Raw genomic sequence first — 17,034 nt, forward strand, 5'->3', positions numbered from 1 at the left:
CCATAGGGGACGCTGCCCCTATAGGGCTCCGGCCGGCAGGGGGCGGCGCAGTCCCGGCGCCCGGCCCCGGAAGGTGCCGCCCCCCCGGTTCGGCCCTCGCCTGCTTCCAGCCCGGTGCCCGGCCCGGGCGCCAGGCGGAGCGGAAGCCGGACGGCAGGGACTGAGCCACATGGCGGCCCCGGAGCGACCGGGCCTTACGCCCAGCGCATCAAACCGGTGGAGACCACGGCCCCCCCCGGCGCCCCCAGCAGCCCAGTCTGCCCCCGGGCCCCCCATGCGCCCCTCCCCAGCGCCCCAGCTCTGTCCCCGGGGCACCCAGCGCCCCTCCCCGGGCCCCATTCTGCCCCCGGCACCTGGGCCCCCAGCGCCCCCTCCCCCGGGGGCCCAGCGCCCCAGCTCTGCCCGGCACCTGGGGGCCCCCCAGCGCCCCCTCTGCTCTGCCCCCGTGGCACCCAGAGCTCTCTTCCCTAGGCACGCCAGCGTCCCCCAGGCCCCCTCCAGCTCTGCCCCCCAGGGCACCGGAGTCTTCCCCCTGGGCACCCAGCGTCGCCCCAGCGCCCCTCCTGGGCACATCAGAGCCCCCTCCCCCCGGCACCCGTCCTGCCCCCCCAGCTCTGCCTCCTTGGGCACTCAGCATCTCCTCCCCTGGGGCACTCATACTGCCCCCCCAGTTCCCCTGGGCACCCCTTGGGTCACCCATCCTGCCCCCCCGGGCACCCACTGCCCCCTCCCCCCTGGGCACCCATCCTTCCACCCCAAGCATGCCCCCTCCCTCACCCCCCAGCTGGCCCCTGGGCACCCAGCACCCACCAGTCAGGGCACCCAGTGCTGCATACTCCCCCAGGCACCCATCACCCTGGGCACTGAGTACCCCACCAGCCAGCCAGCCCCCCCCCCGAGGGCACCCAGCACCCAGCCTCCCCTAGCCAGCAGCCAGGGCACCCAGTGCCCATGCCCCACCTAGCCACCCTGGGGCACCCAGCACCCAGCATTCACAACCCAGGGCACCCACCCAGCATCCGGCACCCACTGCCTCAGGGCACCCCCCACCCAGCCCCAGCAGAACCCCCCTAGTGCCCCCATGGTACCCTGCACCTACTCCATGGGCCCCCCAATCTGTGCACCTCTGCCTCCCATGGGCCCCTCTAACCCCATGGTGCCCCCACTCCCAGCCCCAGTCCTCCCCATGGCAAGCGAATGGGCAGCCACCCCCAGTCCTGACCCCACAAGGCCCTATGGGACACCCCCCATTTTCCATCCACCCATGGACACCCTCAGCCCTGATCCCTCAATCCCTCCCCCATGGGGCACCCCCCATTTTCTAACCATCCTCAGGCATCCCTCCCTTGTGGGGCACCCCTGAGTCCTGCAGCTCCCCTCTGACAGCCAATAGCCTGGTGTTCCCCAAAACCTGCTTCCAGCTTCCAGATGTAGGCTGAACAGGCAGGGGGGTCCCCAGGATGTGCACTGGGGGAGAGGGATAGAATCCTGAACAGCTTCCTAGCAGGACCTTGGCGGGGTGGGTCCATGGGGGAGGGACCCTGTGCACTGTGGGGTCCCAGCTGACATCTCCTCCCCGCCCCCCATGGAAGTATGAGCTGACCACCCCTCCTACCTTTGCCAGATGGGGGCATCACTCGCCTCTTTCCAAAGATGTGGGATTGGGCGCTGATGGGGCTGAAAACTAGTCTCCCCAACCCCCTCCGCCCAATGTGAAATGAGCCCCAGCCTCAGAAGACTGGGGGGGAGGGGGCAGCCAGGAATCCCCACTCTCCCCTTGTAAGGAGCACCGGTGACTTCTTGCATGTGCTTGTGCCAGGCGTGTCCCATCGTGAAATGCTAGGGCTGCACGGGGCCGGGTTGGCACTCAAGACGCCAGGCTGCCTGTGGGGCGGGAAACACGGTGTATTTCAGGAGGGTGCCCTGGGCGAGGTGGGTTTTACCAGCCCAGCGTTCATGGGTGCTCATCTCCGCCACAAAACCTTGGCACAGCTGCAGCCTTGTGCAGGCATTGCTTTGAGAGGGTGCCCGTAGCAGGCGCTGGCTGCTCCCTCCGAGGAGCCTAGTGTGGACAGACTAAGCTGATCGCTGGGAAGTGTGGACTGGCCCTTGGTTCCATGCGAGAGTTTCCTTGGGCCAGGTAATGCGGTGCCATGACAAGGGCCCCATCTACGCCAGGATCTTAACCCAGGTGTGCCTAACGCGCCACCGCTCTCTGGGTCCAGGCAAGACCTGCCCTCGCCACGGTCACTGGGGCCACCTCCCCTTCCCGGCCCTCGGCCAACCCCGCTCTGGCGTGCATTGTTTCATTCTGCGGAAGGAAATTCTGGCCCGTTTCCTGGCTCCCCCCGTGGGGATCAGAGCTGGCCTGGCAGTTTTTAATTGCTGGGCTTTGTTGCGTTGCCTGCTTGGGGGGCGGGTGTGTGTGTATGTGTAGTTTGCAAAGTGTGGGGCTGGTGCTCTGGCAAAGCGCCAGGATCTCGTAGGTGGAAGGCAAGGAGCTGGGGCCGCCCGTGCACTCATTCAGATTTAAGTAGCAGTTCATGGACATTGGACTGTGTCAGTTTCATTCTGCAGCCGGAGTCCTGGATTTGTGTCGCGTCTTTTCCTCCCCAACACAACTCAGCGCCTGGCACTCGCCTGGCAATAACCAAAGGAGTAATGGTGGGGGGGGCATGAAATGGACACTGTTGGGGCCTTCCGGTCAGCTCGGGAGCTGGCAGCAAGCAGGGAGCAGGTGTGTGAATAATTCAGCAGTGCCCTGGGCTCGCCCTCCTCCACCTCTGTGGCTGCTTTCGGCTTCCTCTTTCCTTCGCCAGGCCCCGGTGCTGGATGTGTGTGTGACAGGCTGGGCCGGGCAGCAGGGCATGCAGCTGTGTTTGCCCCAGGTTTCCGAGGGGAAGGCAGCGAGCAGAATGACGTCCCGTGGGGTTAGCTTGAGGGGGCAAGAGACAGGTCTGGGACCTGCCCGGGATGCAGACTCCCTTGGGGAAGTCTCTTCATTTACCTGTCTCAGGTCCTTGTCTGACCCCCATCCCTGTAGCATCTGGGCGCCTCACAGGTTCCAGGCCAGTGCTCTAACCACTGCACCATCCTTCCCTTCAACTCTCTCGACCTCGGTTCCCCCAGCTGCAAAAATGGGCATAAAATTCCTCCCCCCACCCCTTTGTCTAGTCGGACTGTGAGCCCCTTCTGACGGACTCTGTGCAGCACCTGGCACAGCAGGGGAGCCCCCCCAGTCCAGGACAGCACCCCACTCCGATCTCAGGGCTCAAGGTGCTGTCACAGTGTCCTTGAATAATACATTGTTCAGCCTGCGGCTGGAGCCTGTCTCTGAGCTACACCCAGGAACGCAGGGCGGTTGTCCCCCAACCCCTCCCATTCACCCCTTGCTCCCAGGCTGTGGGGAAGATGGAGTCCCTAGCTGTGACTCAAAGGTCCGGGCAATGCAGGAGCTCATAATCCTGGCCTTGCTGGTGACATCAGGCAAGGCATCCCTCTTTGCCTCAGTTTCCCCGTTTGTAAGAGGGAGTGAATGATCTCCCCTGGCCTCTGCTGGATAAGAGCCAAGGCAGGGATTTAGGTGCGTAGCTCCCGCTGAGTTACTTGGGGGCCTGATGCCTTCAGCTAAAGGGGGGCTGGTGTTGTTGTGGGGCTGCAGGCGGGCGGGTTCCCCCTCCCCCATAGCCAGCGCACAGATTCTCCAACAAAGCATCTTCCTGCGCTACCGGCAAGTTGGAGCCAGTTGCCGCCAGGCTTGCTGGCCAGATTCCAGCACCTTGGAGCCGGACGGATACGCCTCCCCTCTCTCCCCACAGGGCTGGGCCGATTGCAGCTTATTTCCGGCCTCCGCATCCTCCCCCAGACATGGCCCTGCCCCGCTTCCCCTGCCCTTTGCCCCTGATAGGGGCAGCTGGGCCTGGCCCGGAGGAGGGGAGGGGGCAGGAAGGCTGGCCTGGCTGGACCGCTCGCCTGGCCTCGTGGATTCCAGGGCCCGAAGGATCTTTGGCTGCTGGACTCCAGCCCAGCGGGAAAGATTTGTTCCCCAGGCTGATGCTTCTGGCCTGTGCTGTAGGGGGTGCTCTCTCCCCCTTTGGGGCCCAATGCCCCAGCTTGGTGCTAGGGGGCCCCGTGCTGCTGTGGGTACCACCCTTTGCATGTGCTGTAATCCCTGGCACGTGGGAGCGATGGGGAGGGACCCTGGAGTCTTGATGAAATCCCGGCTCTGGTCATTGCAGTCTCTCCCCTGCAGCTGGGGGGCACCACTTCCCTTAGGGGGCCGAGCCCCCTGCTGGGCACGGGCGTTAACGGCCCCTGTGTGTGGTATGGGGGCTCTGTTCCCGGCGCATCTTTCCCTGTTTGCACTGCCTGCAGGAGTCCCGCAGTTAAAACCTTGGGGTGGGTTGTCGCTGGTTCTATTGTCCTGGGGTCCGGTTGGCTTTCCCCGGAGATGAGTGGGGGGCTGTGACCCTCAGACCTTGTCTGCACCAGGCTCTGAGCCGCAAGCCCCTCATGTGGCTGTGTGCCCTGCAGTGCCAGGAAGCTGGGGTCCCTGCTGGGCTAGCCTGGGGCACTGGACTAGCCGGCCACCCCGATGACTCCTCTTCCTCTCCCCCCGCCCCGCTGCTGGAGCATGGGATCCTGGCCGAGGAGCCGGCTGGAAAAACATCTGGCTCCCCAGGAAGCCGGGCTGAGCTGGGGAGGCTGGGCTGGCAGCTGCTGCGCCATGGCCCAGTTGCCAACCGGTGGTAGCGTGCAGTCACGTGGGTGGTACCGCCTGGCACTGCCAGCCTCAGCCAGATGGGTGCCCAGCTGGGCCCTGTGCTGAGTCCCAGGCCGGAGCGAGAGTAGAGGGCACGAGAGGAACCTGGCCGGCTAGCGCCAGCTGTGCTGTGCTGTTCCGTTCGCTGGGAGAACTGGGCCCCCAGGGAGCCACTGGCTTCAGACTCACTTGGACCCACTCTGAGCTGCTGGCCTGGAGACGCTCAGCTCTTCAGGCGGCAGGGAGCTCCCCCCGGAGCCCGTCGCTTGCTCAGCGAGCTCTGCACTCGCCTCTGCGGGTGGCTCCGTCCGCCGGAGCAGGGCCAGAAGTGCAGAGCCTCGAGCACTTCAGAGCTGACTCAGGCCCCGTTTGTGGGGAAGCTGCTGGGCAGGGCCCCGGACACCTGGGTTCGATTCTTAGCTCCACCTCAACGGGCCATGGCCCCATTTCAGAAGGGGAAGGTTGGGGCTGAAAGTTGCTGGTTTGACTGATTTGATATTTTCTTTTCCCACTGAAAAGTTGAAATCTAACCCCTAGACCCCGCTCCCCCCGCAGAGCTGAGAGAGAACCCAGGAGTCCTGACCCCCAGTCCCTCCTCTAATCCCTAGACCCTGCTCCCCTCACAGAGCTGGGAGAGAACCAAGGAGTCCTGACCTCCAGCCCCCTGCTCTAACCCCTAGACCCTGCTTCCCTGCCAGAGCCTGGAGAGAACCCAGGAGTCCTGACCCCCAGCCTCCTGCTCTAACCCCTAGACCCTGCTTCCCTGCCAGAGCCTGGAGAGAACCTAGGAGTTCTGACTCCCCCCTTGAAGCACTAGCTCCCCGCTTTTCCCCTGGCTCTGGTACAGGCCTGGCAGGGGTGACGTGATGTTTGAGGGGGGACCTGGGAGACGACAGCAGCCCCCCCCCTGCAGCTGCCCCCCGGGATTGCTTGGGCCAGCTGGCACCTGCTCTCCGAACACCCGTGTCTCCGTGCAGGCAGGTGCCACTTGCAGCTGTCTCTGTGTCGTGTGGGGAGATCTCCGGGTGCGGGGCCACCTGGCAGCGTGGGGAGCCGGGGCAGGGCTTGCCCGTCTCCTTTCACACACGCCAAGCAGTGCCTGTCTGCAAGGACTTGCCCACCCCCCAGGAACTTGAGTGGGAGCCAGGGCTGGGCTGACTCCGGGGCACATGTCGGCTTCTAGGAGGAACAGCCCTGCAGTTGCAGCTGAGCTGGAAGGAAGTTGGGGCCCCCCTCCCGGGATGGGGGGCTAAAGGCAGCAGGGTATCCACTGCCAGGGGGGGAGAGGGTCCCTGCTTCCAGAACACTTGTGCCAGGGACGCAGGACTCCTGGGTTCTAGTCCTGCCTCTGCCACTGGCCTGCTGGGTGCCCTGGAGCAAGCCCCTTCCCCGCTCTGTGACTCGGTTTCTCCATCTCTGAAATGGGAGTGATGGTGACCACCTTTGGAGATTGCTTGCAGATCTACTAAACCCAGGCCCGCTGTTTCTGCCAACTCCTTAGTAGTAGAAGGTGTATTATGGTAGCGCGTAGGAACCCTCACCGAGATCGGGGGCCGCTGTCATGCCGGGAACTGCCCAGCCCCCGACTGAGATCAGGGCCCCATCGTGCTGGGCGCTGCACAGACCGAGCAAGGGACAGTTCCTAACCTAGTGAGAGAAAAATGGAAGGATCATTATCTGCATGTTACGGGTGGGGAAACTGAGGCACAGGGCAGCACAGTGACTTACCCAAGGTCGCACAAGGAATCAGTGGCAGAGCCCTGGTGTCCTCAGAGCGCATCGCTGAGAGAAGGGGAATTAAAAACCAAATGCTGCGGTGAAGCAAGGAGGCTCCCGCGGGCTCGCCGGTGCCACCCCCAGGCCTTGGGGTGATCCGTGGAGGGGAGCTCAGAGCCTGCTGGGTGCCCAGCTGAGGCTGTGATGGGGGGCTGGGTGGGAGGGTCTGGGGGCAGCGCAGCCCTGGGTGGGGAAGGTGGGGGCAGAAGCTGCTGGCATGGGGGTGGGAGTGCATTCCTCTAATCTGCAGCCAGGCACAGAGAGGGGAGTTCACAGGAGCAGGGGCTGGGAGCCTGGACTCCTGGGTTCTGGTCTGAGCAGGAGTGTGACCTAGTGGTTAGACCAGAGGCCTGGGGCACAGGAAGGACTCCTGGGTTCTGGTCCGAGCAGCTGCATGTGGCGAGGTGTCATGGGTGCCGCCATGCCCTAGGCTAGCGAGTGGCCCCGTGTGCGCACTCCCAGCCCCCCTCGGCCGGCTCTCTGCCCCGTGGGATCTCGGCCGAGCCCAGGGCGCCCTGACCCGTGTCTCTTGCAGGACGGTGGCTGCCGAGGTGCGGAAGCAGGTGTCCCGGGAGCACGGCGGGTCCCCCCAGCTCTCCAAGAAGCGCAGCGGGTCCCAGCAGTTGGTGAGTACCCCAGCGCCCTGCCCCCGCTCCGCCCCGGCACCGCCCGGCTCTCAACACGGTCCGGCCACTAGAGGGGGACAGAGCCACCTTGGGGAACGTTAGCGCCAGCTCCTGCCATTGGCTCTTCCCTAAGCATCATGGGAACGTCCCGGGACTCCGCCCCCTGGCCCCGCCCTCCCCGTGCCTGTCTCGCCTGCCTGCCTGGAGGCCCCGCCCACCACTCTGCTGCCCCCCCTCCCCCCGGGCCCAGGCATCGAACCTGCCACCTCGGCGTGTAAAGGCAGCGCCCGCCTGCCCGAGCTGGCACCACCGAGGGCTGGGAGTCGCGGCTGGAGCCGGCTCGTAGCCCCCGCTGGACATGGGGCCGTGGCGAGGCCCGAGGGGGCTGCTGGGCCCCCACCACCCGGGCAGGGAGCCAGCCACGCGATTCCCCACAGCCGCCCCTCTTCCCCATTGTCTCTTCTCCGTTTGGCTCCAGGAGCTGGGGTCCCGCGGGGGCTCAGCGAGGGGCCTGTGGCAGGGAGCCGGACAGCACTGGCTCCTCCTCTACAGCTGTTTCCTGGCCCCTCTCCCATGCTGCCTCTTGTCCCACAGCTGGTGCCTTTCTGAGCAGTGAACCTGTGGAGAGGAATGGGGGCCAGTGGTTAGAGCAGGGGGCGGGGCTGAGAACCTGGACTCCTGGATTCTCTCTCCAGCCCTGGGAGGGGAGTGGGGGTTAGTGGTTAGAGCAGAGGGGCGGGAGCCAGGACTCCTGGGTTCTCTACTCAGCTCTGGGAGGGAAGTGGAGGCTGGTGGGTTAAAGCAGGGGGGCTGGGAGCCAGGACTCCTGGGTTCTCTCCCCAGCTCTGGGAGGGGAGTGGGGGCTGGTGGGTCAGAGCAGGGGGGCTGGGAGCCAGGACTCCTGGGTTCTCTCCCCAGCTCTGGGAGGGGAGTGGGAGGTTAGCGGTTAGAGCAGGGGGGCTGCGCTGCAGGGGGGATGCTGTGGAGAACGGGGCGTTTCCATCCATCTCCCGGTCCCACGTGCTGGCACGCTTGGGGCCAAAGCATTGGCATTGGCCTCCCGTGAGCCCCAGGTGGGAGGCCAGCCCCGGTGGCTGGGACCAGGCGCCAAGGGGGAGGGCTCCGGCGCGCATTAGATCTAACTGCGTTGGTTTCCCCTTCCCTTTCCCGTGTGGTTTCGGTGTCTTGCCCTCACTTCCTGCCCGGTTAGTGCCGGCCCGGCAGGCGCTTGTGGGCAGGTTGGCGCTGAGATTTCCTCTGGCACAGATGGCTTGTACTACCCGTGCCCCTCCCGTCAGCCAGCGTGGTCCCCGCCCAGCCCGGGAGCCTTGAGAGAGCCCCCTTGGCCAGCCACGTACCGGCAGCTGCCTGGTTTCCTGCCACCTCTCGGTGGACCAGGCTGGGAGGATACCGGTGGGGGGGTGCTGGGGGGCTGCAGGAGCAATGCTGGGAGGCCTCTAGGGGGCGCTCTCTTCCCAGTAGATCCTGACTGTCTCTCAGCCGCGCCGGGGTGCCAGGAGCTCTGCAGGGGGCGCTCTCCCCGCTCAGTCAAGGTTCATTAGAAAGACAGGCACTGATATGGTACCCTAGATTGCACCCCGAGTTGGCAAAGGAACCCAGGAGTCCTGAGTCTCCTGCTCCAATCACGGGACCCCACTCCCCTCCCAGAGCCAGGAATAGAACCCACGAGTCCTGGCTCCCAACCCCCCTCACTCCAACCCATCAGCCCCCACTCCCCTCCCAGAGCCAGGGAGAACCCAGGAGTCTTGACTCCCAGCCTCCTGCTCTAACCCTTAGCTTATCCCACCACTGTGGGGAGCACTTGGGGGGCCACACAGGGGTTGTCCCTGCTCCAACGACCAGCAGGGGGCAGTGGCGGGGTGGGGTTTGCGGAGAGCAGTCCTGTGCTGACTGGTCTGTCCCCGCAGGTGCCGTTGACGGAGGTGGTGGAGCCAGTAGACTTTGAGGAGTACCTGGCTGCCCACCCCCCCGAGCTGGAGCCTGGCCCACTCCATGACCTGGTCGAGTTCCCTGCCGATGACGTGGAGGTGGTCCGGGAGCCACGGGAATGCCGCACGCTGGAACCGGGGGTGCCCGACGAGGGGTGGGTGCCTGGGCTGGGGCTTGCTACTGAATGGTGGGACAGGGGTGGGACCTGGCCCCAATAATCACCTGGCCCTGTGTGGTGCTGCAAGAGACCCCCAGCCCCGGATGGGGCAATACAGGTTAGTGTCTCAGTACTGCCCAGCCACCAGCAGGGGGCAGCGCATCTAGCACAGGGTCCTACATCTCGGAGCATTTTGTCCTTTCCTTGGGGAAACTGAGGCACCCGAAGGACTGATCAGACTGGGGAGGTGGGAACTCAGGATAAGGGGAGTGGCCTGGGTTTTACAGACTGGATGGGGCGGTGATTCAGGATAAGGGGTGTGACCTGGGCTATACAGACTGGATGGGGCAGTGACTCAGGATAAGGGGCGTGACCTGGGCTATACAGACTGGATGGGGCGGTGACTCAGGAAAAGGGACGTGGCCTGGCTATTCAGACTGGACAGGGCTTGGGATTCAGGATAAGGGGCGTGGCCTGGGCTATACAGACTGCACAGGGTGTGGGACCCAGGATAAGGGGTGTGGCCTGGGCTATACAGACTGGACGGGGGCAGGGACTCAGGATAAGGGGCGTGGCCTGGGCTATACAGACCAGTCAGGTGCAGGGACTCGAGGCATCAGAGCTTGTGAATTCTCGGCTCCCAGCCCCGTGATCGCCCCCCGTCCTCTCTCTGTCTCACCCTCTTGCCGTGCACACCCTGTGCCTGGCACAGCCCCGTCCTCTGCTGCACAAGGAGGCGCTTTGAGATGGGGCATTTGGCATTGCAGGTCCCTCTCCCCCAGCCTGGACGCATGGCTGGAATAATGTTCCTTGCCTGCTCCCGGGGGCTGTGATGAGGCTTAATTAGAGCGTTATCATTAGTTAATTTAATTCCGGCAGAGTGACTTCCTCAAGGTCACCCAGCCGGCCAGCAGCAGAGCCAGGAAGAGGGAACCCAGGTGTCCTGGAAAAGAGGCCCCTGGGGTTGCTGTGTGCCCGCTGCCCGCACGTTCTCTGCCCTCTTCCCTCCACCCGCTGATTCAGAGGCGAGCCCTGTGTTTCCCTCCCGCCAGGAAGCTGGATGCCCGGGTGCGGGACACGGTGCAGCTCTACACGGAGGACTGGGTCGTGGTGCGGAGGAAGTAAGTGTCACGGAGTGTGGGGGAGTCCGGCCCTGCACCCCTCTTCCTGGAACTCACAGTGACTCTCAGCCAGCCAGTAAAACAGAAGGTTTATTGGACAACAGGAACGCAGGTTACAGCAGAGCTTGCAGGCACAGTCAGGACCCCTCCATCGAGTCCTTCTGGGCTTTCAGGGTGCTTGGATCCCAGCTTAGGATACCCTGAATTCCGCCCCACAGCCCCAAACCCAAACTGAAAAACTGCTTCCCTCCTGCCAGCCCCTTCCTTTGTCTTCCTTCCTGGACAAAGGTGTTGACCTCTCCCCTCCCTTACCTAGCTCAGGTTACAGGCTCCGGTATCGTCCATCCCCTAAAGTCCTCCCCTGCTCTCCCATCCCCCACACAGACAGCTCCTACTCCATCACAGGGGGCAGGGCGAGCCTCGAGCTGCGCTTCGGAGCCGGGCGGGTCTCCCGTCCCCTCTCCTGCTGGCGGAAATCGCTGGCCTGCTCCTTGCTTGGCGGGAGGCCAGGGGGATGGGCCCAGCTCACTGGCGCTTGGCTGGTTTGCCTGGAGCCAGCCGCCCGCTGTGGGCTTCCAAACTCCTACAAACCGGATCCACTCAGTCCTTTGGAGAAAGGGACCTTGTTTCTCCTGGTGCCCGGGGCTCTGTCAGCCCAGCCCGGCTCTGCCGCGTGACCGGACGCTTGGCCAGGGGACAATGGGCTGTTTGGCTTCTGCCCCATCTGTCCATCCGTCAGCCCAGGGTACTGTCACGGAGTCCCCGGGTGATGCTCTGCAGCTGCTCCCCCCAAAGCCAATCAGGACTTAGGGGAGCCTCCTCTCCCTTGGAGCATTCACCATGTGCCCCTCCATGTGCATCCCACAGGAAGTCCACCCTGGCGGGGTCCTGGGCAAGCCACAGGGTCCTGCACCCCCACTTAGCAGTCAGACGTGACTCTCAGCCAGCCAGTAACACAGAGGTTTATTTGGACGACAAGAACACAGCCCCAGACAGGCCTTGCCGGTACAGGCAACAGGACCCCCTTTAGTTAGGTCCGTCTGGGCCTCCAGGAAGGCCTCAGCCCCGTTGGGAAGCCCATTCCCTGTCGGGCACCTCTCTCCATTTCTCTGCCAGCTTCAAACTGAAACTCCCTCCAGCCTCTCACTCAGCCTCCCCCCGGCTCCTCACCCAGCCTGTGTCCCCATCGTTCAGTGTCCCCGGCAGAGGTGTCACCTGGCTTCCACGCCCCCGCTCCTGGGTTCTCGGGTTACATGCTCAGGTCTCCTCCCTTCCCCAATGCTGGCAGTCCCAGCAGAAGTCCACTGCACCCTTCCCAGGTCAGTGCTCCCCACTCAGCATTCACAGAACACAGCCAGAACATTCCCACTTTGGCAGAGTTACACAACAGCTGAATCCTTGGAAGGAGGGGGCGCCACCCTCTGTTTTACAGATGGGGAAACCAAGGCACAGAGCGGGGTGGTTAGTTCCTGGCACCCACTCCTGAGCTCTGAGCTGGGGCCCAGCCCATCTCTGGCTGGGCCGGGCCGATCCGGGCATGTCAGAGGGCGATACAGGACAGACGAGCCCCACAGCTGGTTCTGTCCTCCATCCCCGTCCTCCCAGTGAGGTGTGACCAAGGCTCCCCACGCCCACAGGTACCAGCAGCTCAGCACCATGTACAGCCCCAACACGGCCGAGCGGCAGCGCCAGAGACGGAGGGGGCTGCCCCGGCAGGTCTTCGAGCAGGACGAGGCCGTGGAGGAGCCGGTGAGGCGGGGGGGCAAGGGAGGATGCCTGCAGGCAGAGCGTGGCCCCGGTTGGGGGGGGATCTGTGGCTGTGTCACCAGTATCTGGCTCTGCAGGAGTGGGGGCTGGGCGGGAGGGACATTGGGGTAGAGGGGCGCGTTGGGGGGGCTGGACTGGGGAGGTGGGAGGATACCCCCCTCACCCCTCCACCCCACCCAGGAGGAGCTGAAGCGCCGCTCGGCCTCCCTGGATGACACACCCCGGGGCAGCTGGGCTTCCAGCGTCTTCGACCTGAAGAACTCAGTGGCCGACCCACTGCTGCCGGGCCTGCTGGAGCACACGGCCATGGAGGAGCTCGACCACTGTAACGAGGAGCTGCGCAAGGAGAACCGGCACCCGGAGCTCCTGGCGCTCTTCCCCGCCCCCGACGAGGTGAGCCCCAGGGAACGGGCCGGGTCTCCTTTCCTAGGAGAGTGAATGTGGCACCCTAATGCCCCACGCAAGATCGGGGCCCACCATTGGGCTGGGCCCTGCCCCAAGAGCTCCCAGGGGAGGGGAAACTGAGGCACAGAGCTGAGATGTAACGATGCTGCCTTTGGTGGGACACTTCTGAGAGTGTCAGTTCAGGACAAATTGCCGAGAGCTGGGCAGTCACAGCCCAGGCTGGGGGTTCTCCACTTCTAAGGGACCAAACCAGCCAGCCAGAGAGGACTTTGGTCTCACCCCACTGGCGAACCACAAGTCACACAAGCAATTCCCTCAGACACTCCAGTTTCCCAGTATCCCCACCAGTGCCACTCGCTATGGGGCCGAATGGTTATGAAAACCAAGTCCACAGTAAAAGGGAAAAGGTTCTTCCGATCCCAAAGGACCAAGCCCCAGACCCAGCTCAATATACAAATCAGACCCACAAATCACGCTGGTGCCAACTCTTTAGAATCTAAAATCTAAAGGTTTGTTCATAAAGGAAAGATTCAGCTGAGAGCTAGAAGTGGTTACATGGAATCAGTGACATCCCGTAATGGCAAAGTTCTGGGTTCAGGCTTGTAGCCGTGATGGAATAAACAGCAGGTTCAAATCAAGTCTCTGGAACATCCCCCGCTGGGATGGGTCATTCAGGCCTTTGGTCAGAGCTTCAGTTTGTAGCAAAGTTTCTCCAGACGTAAGACGCAGGATTGAAGACCAGATGGAGGAGTTTTCAGGGCCTTTTATATCCTCTGCCTGTGGAAGGGCCCCTCCATTCTTACTGTGGAAAATCACAGCAGCAAGATGGAGTCTGGAATCACATGGGCAGGTGTCATGTCCGTGCATGACTCGGTTTACAGGCCAACGCCATCGTGTCCATGTTAGTTTGAACGTTCCCAGGAAAGCTCAGATGTGGTTGGCGTCTCCCAAAGTCCAGTGTCCATTAAGTGTTTCTTGACCGGGCACTTCCTGAGAACAGCCCCTTCTCGAGAAGCTGACCAGACACTTCAGTGGAGCTACTTAGCATCAAAGCACATTGAGACGCAAGTACAGAGCCAATATTCCTAACCCCACCCCGCCACACACACACACACAGAGCATCATCGTAACCAGCAAATCATCACCTCTGTATAGACACCTCACGGGGCCTCCTTGCTACAAGATTTGTTGCAACTACATCACAGTGGTTGTAACCATGATCTATATGGTCACAGTTCATGTCAATAACGTCACAGCCCCAAGAGCTCCCAGTCTAAACATACTGGGGGGAGGGGAAACTGAGGCACAGAGCTGCAGTCAGTGGCAGTTCTGGGAATAGAGCCTCGGTGTCTCCACGAGGCCACGGTGCCTGCGCAGGGCCTGCCCATGCAGTGGGTATAAAGGCAGGGTCTGCTTGGCCCCATGGGGCAGGCTGGGGGGTGCTGGGCGGGCACTGGGTTCGAGGGGCCGCTCTCACCGCTGCTCCCCCGGCTGGCAGGACGAGGTGGTGGAGCGCTGCAGCCTGCCCGAGGTCCCCCGGGAGCACTTCGGCCAGCGGATCCTGGTGAAGTGCCTGTCTCTCAAGTATGTCGCCCCTCATCATTGCAGTGATGGGGTTGGGGGGGCTCCCTGGGGCCGGGGGGAGGCAGCATTTTCATCCCCACTGTGGGGAGGTGCCTACCAGAGCCAAGTGAGCTTCCCTGTGGGCTGGGCCAGTCCAGTGGGGGCGGGGGGTGTCCCCTGTCTCCCCCCAGGGAATGGGGAGAGGAGGGGGGCCTGGCTGTGAGGGCAAACAGCTCAGCCTTGGACGTCCATGCTGAGCCCTACTCATCCCTAGAACCTCGGGGGAGGGCATGTGGGGGCAATGATGTCTGTTAGAGGGGAAACTGAGGCACTGGGGGCAGGGCTTGGCCATGGTGGCCCAGTGAGTCAGTGGCAGATCCAGGAATAGAACCCAGGAATCCTGGCTCCCAGTCCCCCCCCCCCAACCACTAGACCTCATTCCCTCTGAGCTGGCCCCTGAGTGCCGAGGGGTGTGGGGCTGGCGGGGGGGCTGTCGCTCCCCGCCGAAGGGCCCTGACACACTCACCATCTCTCCGGCACCAGGTTTGAGATCGAGATCGAGCCCATCTTCGGGACACTCGCCCTGTATGACAGCAAGGAAAAGAGAAAGGTACCCGATGGCCCCTCCCCATCGGGGCGTGTGCCAGGCCAGGGGGCGGGGATGCAGGGTGAGGGGCATGCCCTGGCTGGGTCTGTACCTACTGGGCGGGGATGCAGGGTGAGGGGCGTGGCCCAGGCCGTACTGACCAGGGGGCGGGGATGCAGGGCGAGGGGCGTGGCCCAGGCTGTACTGACCAGGGGGCGGGGATGCAGGGCAAGGGGCGTGGCCTGGGCCATATGACCAGGGGCGGGGATGCAGGGAGAGGGGCGTGGCCTGGGCTGTATGACCAGGGGGTGGGGATGCAGGGTGAGGGGCGTGGCCCAGGCTGTACTGACCAGGGGGTGGGGATGCAGGGCGAGGGGCGTGGCCCAGGCTGTACTGACCAGGGGGCGGGGATGCAGGGCGAGGGGCGTGGCCCAGGCTGTACTGACCAGGGGGCGGGGATGCAGGGTGAGGGGCGTGGCTTGGGCCGTATGACCAGGGGGCGGGGATGCAGGGAGAGGGGCGTGGCCTGGGTCGTACTGACCGGGGGGTGGGGATGCAGGGAGAGGGGCGTGGCCTGGGTCGTACTTACCAGAGGGTGGGGATGCAGGGAGAGGGGTGTGGCCCAGGCTGTACTGACTAGGGGGCGGGGATGCAGGGCGAGGGGCTTGGCCCGGGCCGTACCGACTAGGGGGCAGGGATGCAGGGTGAGGGGTGTGGCCTGGGCCGTAACTGACCAGGGGGCGGGGATGCAGTGTGAGGGGCAGGTCCCAGGCCATACTGACCAGGGGGCGGGGATGCGGGCGAGGGGCTTGGCCAGGGCCATACTGACCAGGGGGTGGGGATGCGGAGTGAGGGGCAGGGCCTGGGCTGCACTGGCCAGGGGGTGGGGATGCGGGCAAGGGGCTTGGCCAGGGCCATACTGACCAGGGGGCGGGGATGCGGAGTGAGGGACGGGGCCTGGGCTGCACTGGCCAGGGGGTGGGGCTGAGCGGTGTGGCATGGGCCGTACTGGCCAGGGGGCTGGGATATGGGGTGAGGGGTGGGGCCCAGGCTGTACTGACCAGGGGGCAGGGCTGAGGGGCAGGGCCTAGGCCAGCCCGCAGGGTGGCGCTGTCCCTTGCTTTCACCTTTGCTCTGTCCCTAGATCTCGGAGAACTTCTACTTTGACCTCAACTCGGAGCAGGTGAAGGGACTGCTGCGGGCGCCCGGCGGCCACCCTGCCATCTCCACGCTGGCGCGCTCCGCCATCTTCTCCATCACCTACCCCTCCCCTGACATATTCCTGGTCATCAAGGTGAGGGGGGGCATGACCTGGCCTCTCTGCCGCTTGCAAACGCTCGTGCGGCGCTAACCACTAGACCTCACTCCCTTCCAAGAGCTGGGGTGGAACCCAGGAGTCCTGGCTCCCAGCCCCCGCTTTACGCCCTGGCCCCGACTCCCCTCCACAGTGGTCACTCATTTCTCTTCTCCCCCAGCTGGAGAAGGTGCTGCAGCAGGGGGACATCAGCGACTGCTGTGAGCCCTATATGGTCATGAAGGAGACAGACGCAGTCAAGGTGAGTGCTGCTCTCGGACCCGGACCCAGCCCCGTCTGCAGGGCGGCTCACCTGGGAAACTCGGTGTGGGTCCCTGCCGCCCCCTGCTCTCTGCTTTAACCTCTAGACCCCACTGCCCTCCCAGAGCTGGGGAGAGAACCCAGGAGTCCTGGCTCCTAGCCCCCCGCCGCTTTAACCCACCAGTCCCCACTCCCCTCCCAGAGCTGGGGAGAGAACCCAGGAGTCCTGGCTCCCAGCCCCCCACCTCCCTACTCTAACCACTTAGCACCACTCCCCTCCCAGAGCAGGGAGAGAACCCAGGAGTCCTGGCTCCCAGCCCCCACCCCCCAGGGGTACCGCTCTGACAGCAGAAGTGCAATTCCCCACATCCCCAGGGGGCTCGGTCTGGGAGTCGGGGTGAGCCGGGGTTACCCCGCCCCGGTGACTCCGTGACCGTCCCTGCCCCAGAACAAGGAGAAGCTGGAGAAGCTGCGCGGGGCGGCGGAGCAGTTCTGCAGCCGTCTGGGCCGATACCGCATGCCCTTCGCCTGGACGGCCATCCACCTCCTGAACATCATCAGCACCGCTGGGTCCCTGGAGCACGACCCCACCGATGCCGAGAGCGGTGAGCCCGGCTGGGATCGCGGGTGCAGCCTCTGGCTTCCGGCAGCTGGGGCTCGGCCTCCTGCGCCGGGCGTAGGCACGGTCCGGAGAGCTCCGCGGAGCGACGTTCCCCACAGCGCTGTGGGGCTGGGTGGGGGCATTCTGCCCTCTGGACCTGTGCTG

At 64.2% G+C, this 17,034-nt stretch overlaps 1 protein-coding gene across 1 annotated transcript in view; it reads left to right on the plus strand.

The window, feature by feature from the left end:
* The first annotated feature begins 3,446 nt into the window (after positions 1-3,446).
* Positions 3,447-17,034, plus strand: part of DOCK6 (dedicator of cytokinesis 6) — a 45,624-nt gene continuing 32,036 nt past the window's right edge. The window contains exons 1-12 of the mRNA XM_075061230.1: positions 3,447-3,521; positions 4,492-4,748; positions 7,074-7,164; positions 9,093-9,268; positions 10,324-10,392; positions 12,030-12,141; positions 12,340-12,552; positions 14,063-14,148; positions 14,671-14,737; positions 15,858-16,007; positions 16,189-16,269; positions 16,717-16,873. Of these exons, the coding sequence (XP_074917331.1) occupies positions 3,447-3,521; positions 4,492-4,748; positions 7,074-7,164; positions 9,093-9,268; positions 10,324-10,392; positions 12,030-12,141; positions 12,340-12,552; positions 14,063-14,148; positions 14,671-14,737; positions 15,858-16,007; positions 16,189-16,269; positions 16,717-16,873 (1,534 nt within the window). The remainder of the gene's footprint in view (positions 3,522-4,491; positions 4,749-7,073; positions 7,165-9,092; positions 9,269-10,323; positions 10,393-12,029; positions 12,142-12,339; positions 12,553-14,062; positions 14,149-14,670; positions 14,738-15,857; positions 16,008-16,188; positions 16,270-16,716; positions 16,874-17,034) is intronic.

The sequence above is a fragment of the Chelonoidis abingdonii genome, chromosome 26 (assembly GCF_003597395.2).
Source record: "Chelonoidis abingdonii isolate Lonesome George chromosome 26, CheloAbing_2.0, whole genome shotgun sequence".
Taxonomy (NCBI): domain Eukaryota; kingdom Metazoa; phylum Chordata; order Testudines; family Testudinidae; genus Chelonoidis; species Chelonoidis abingdonii.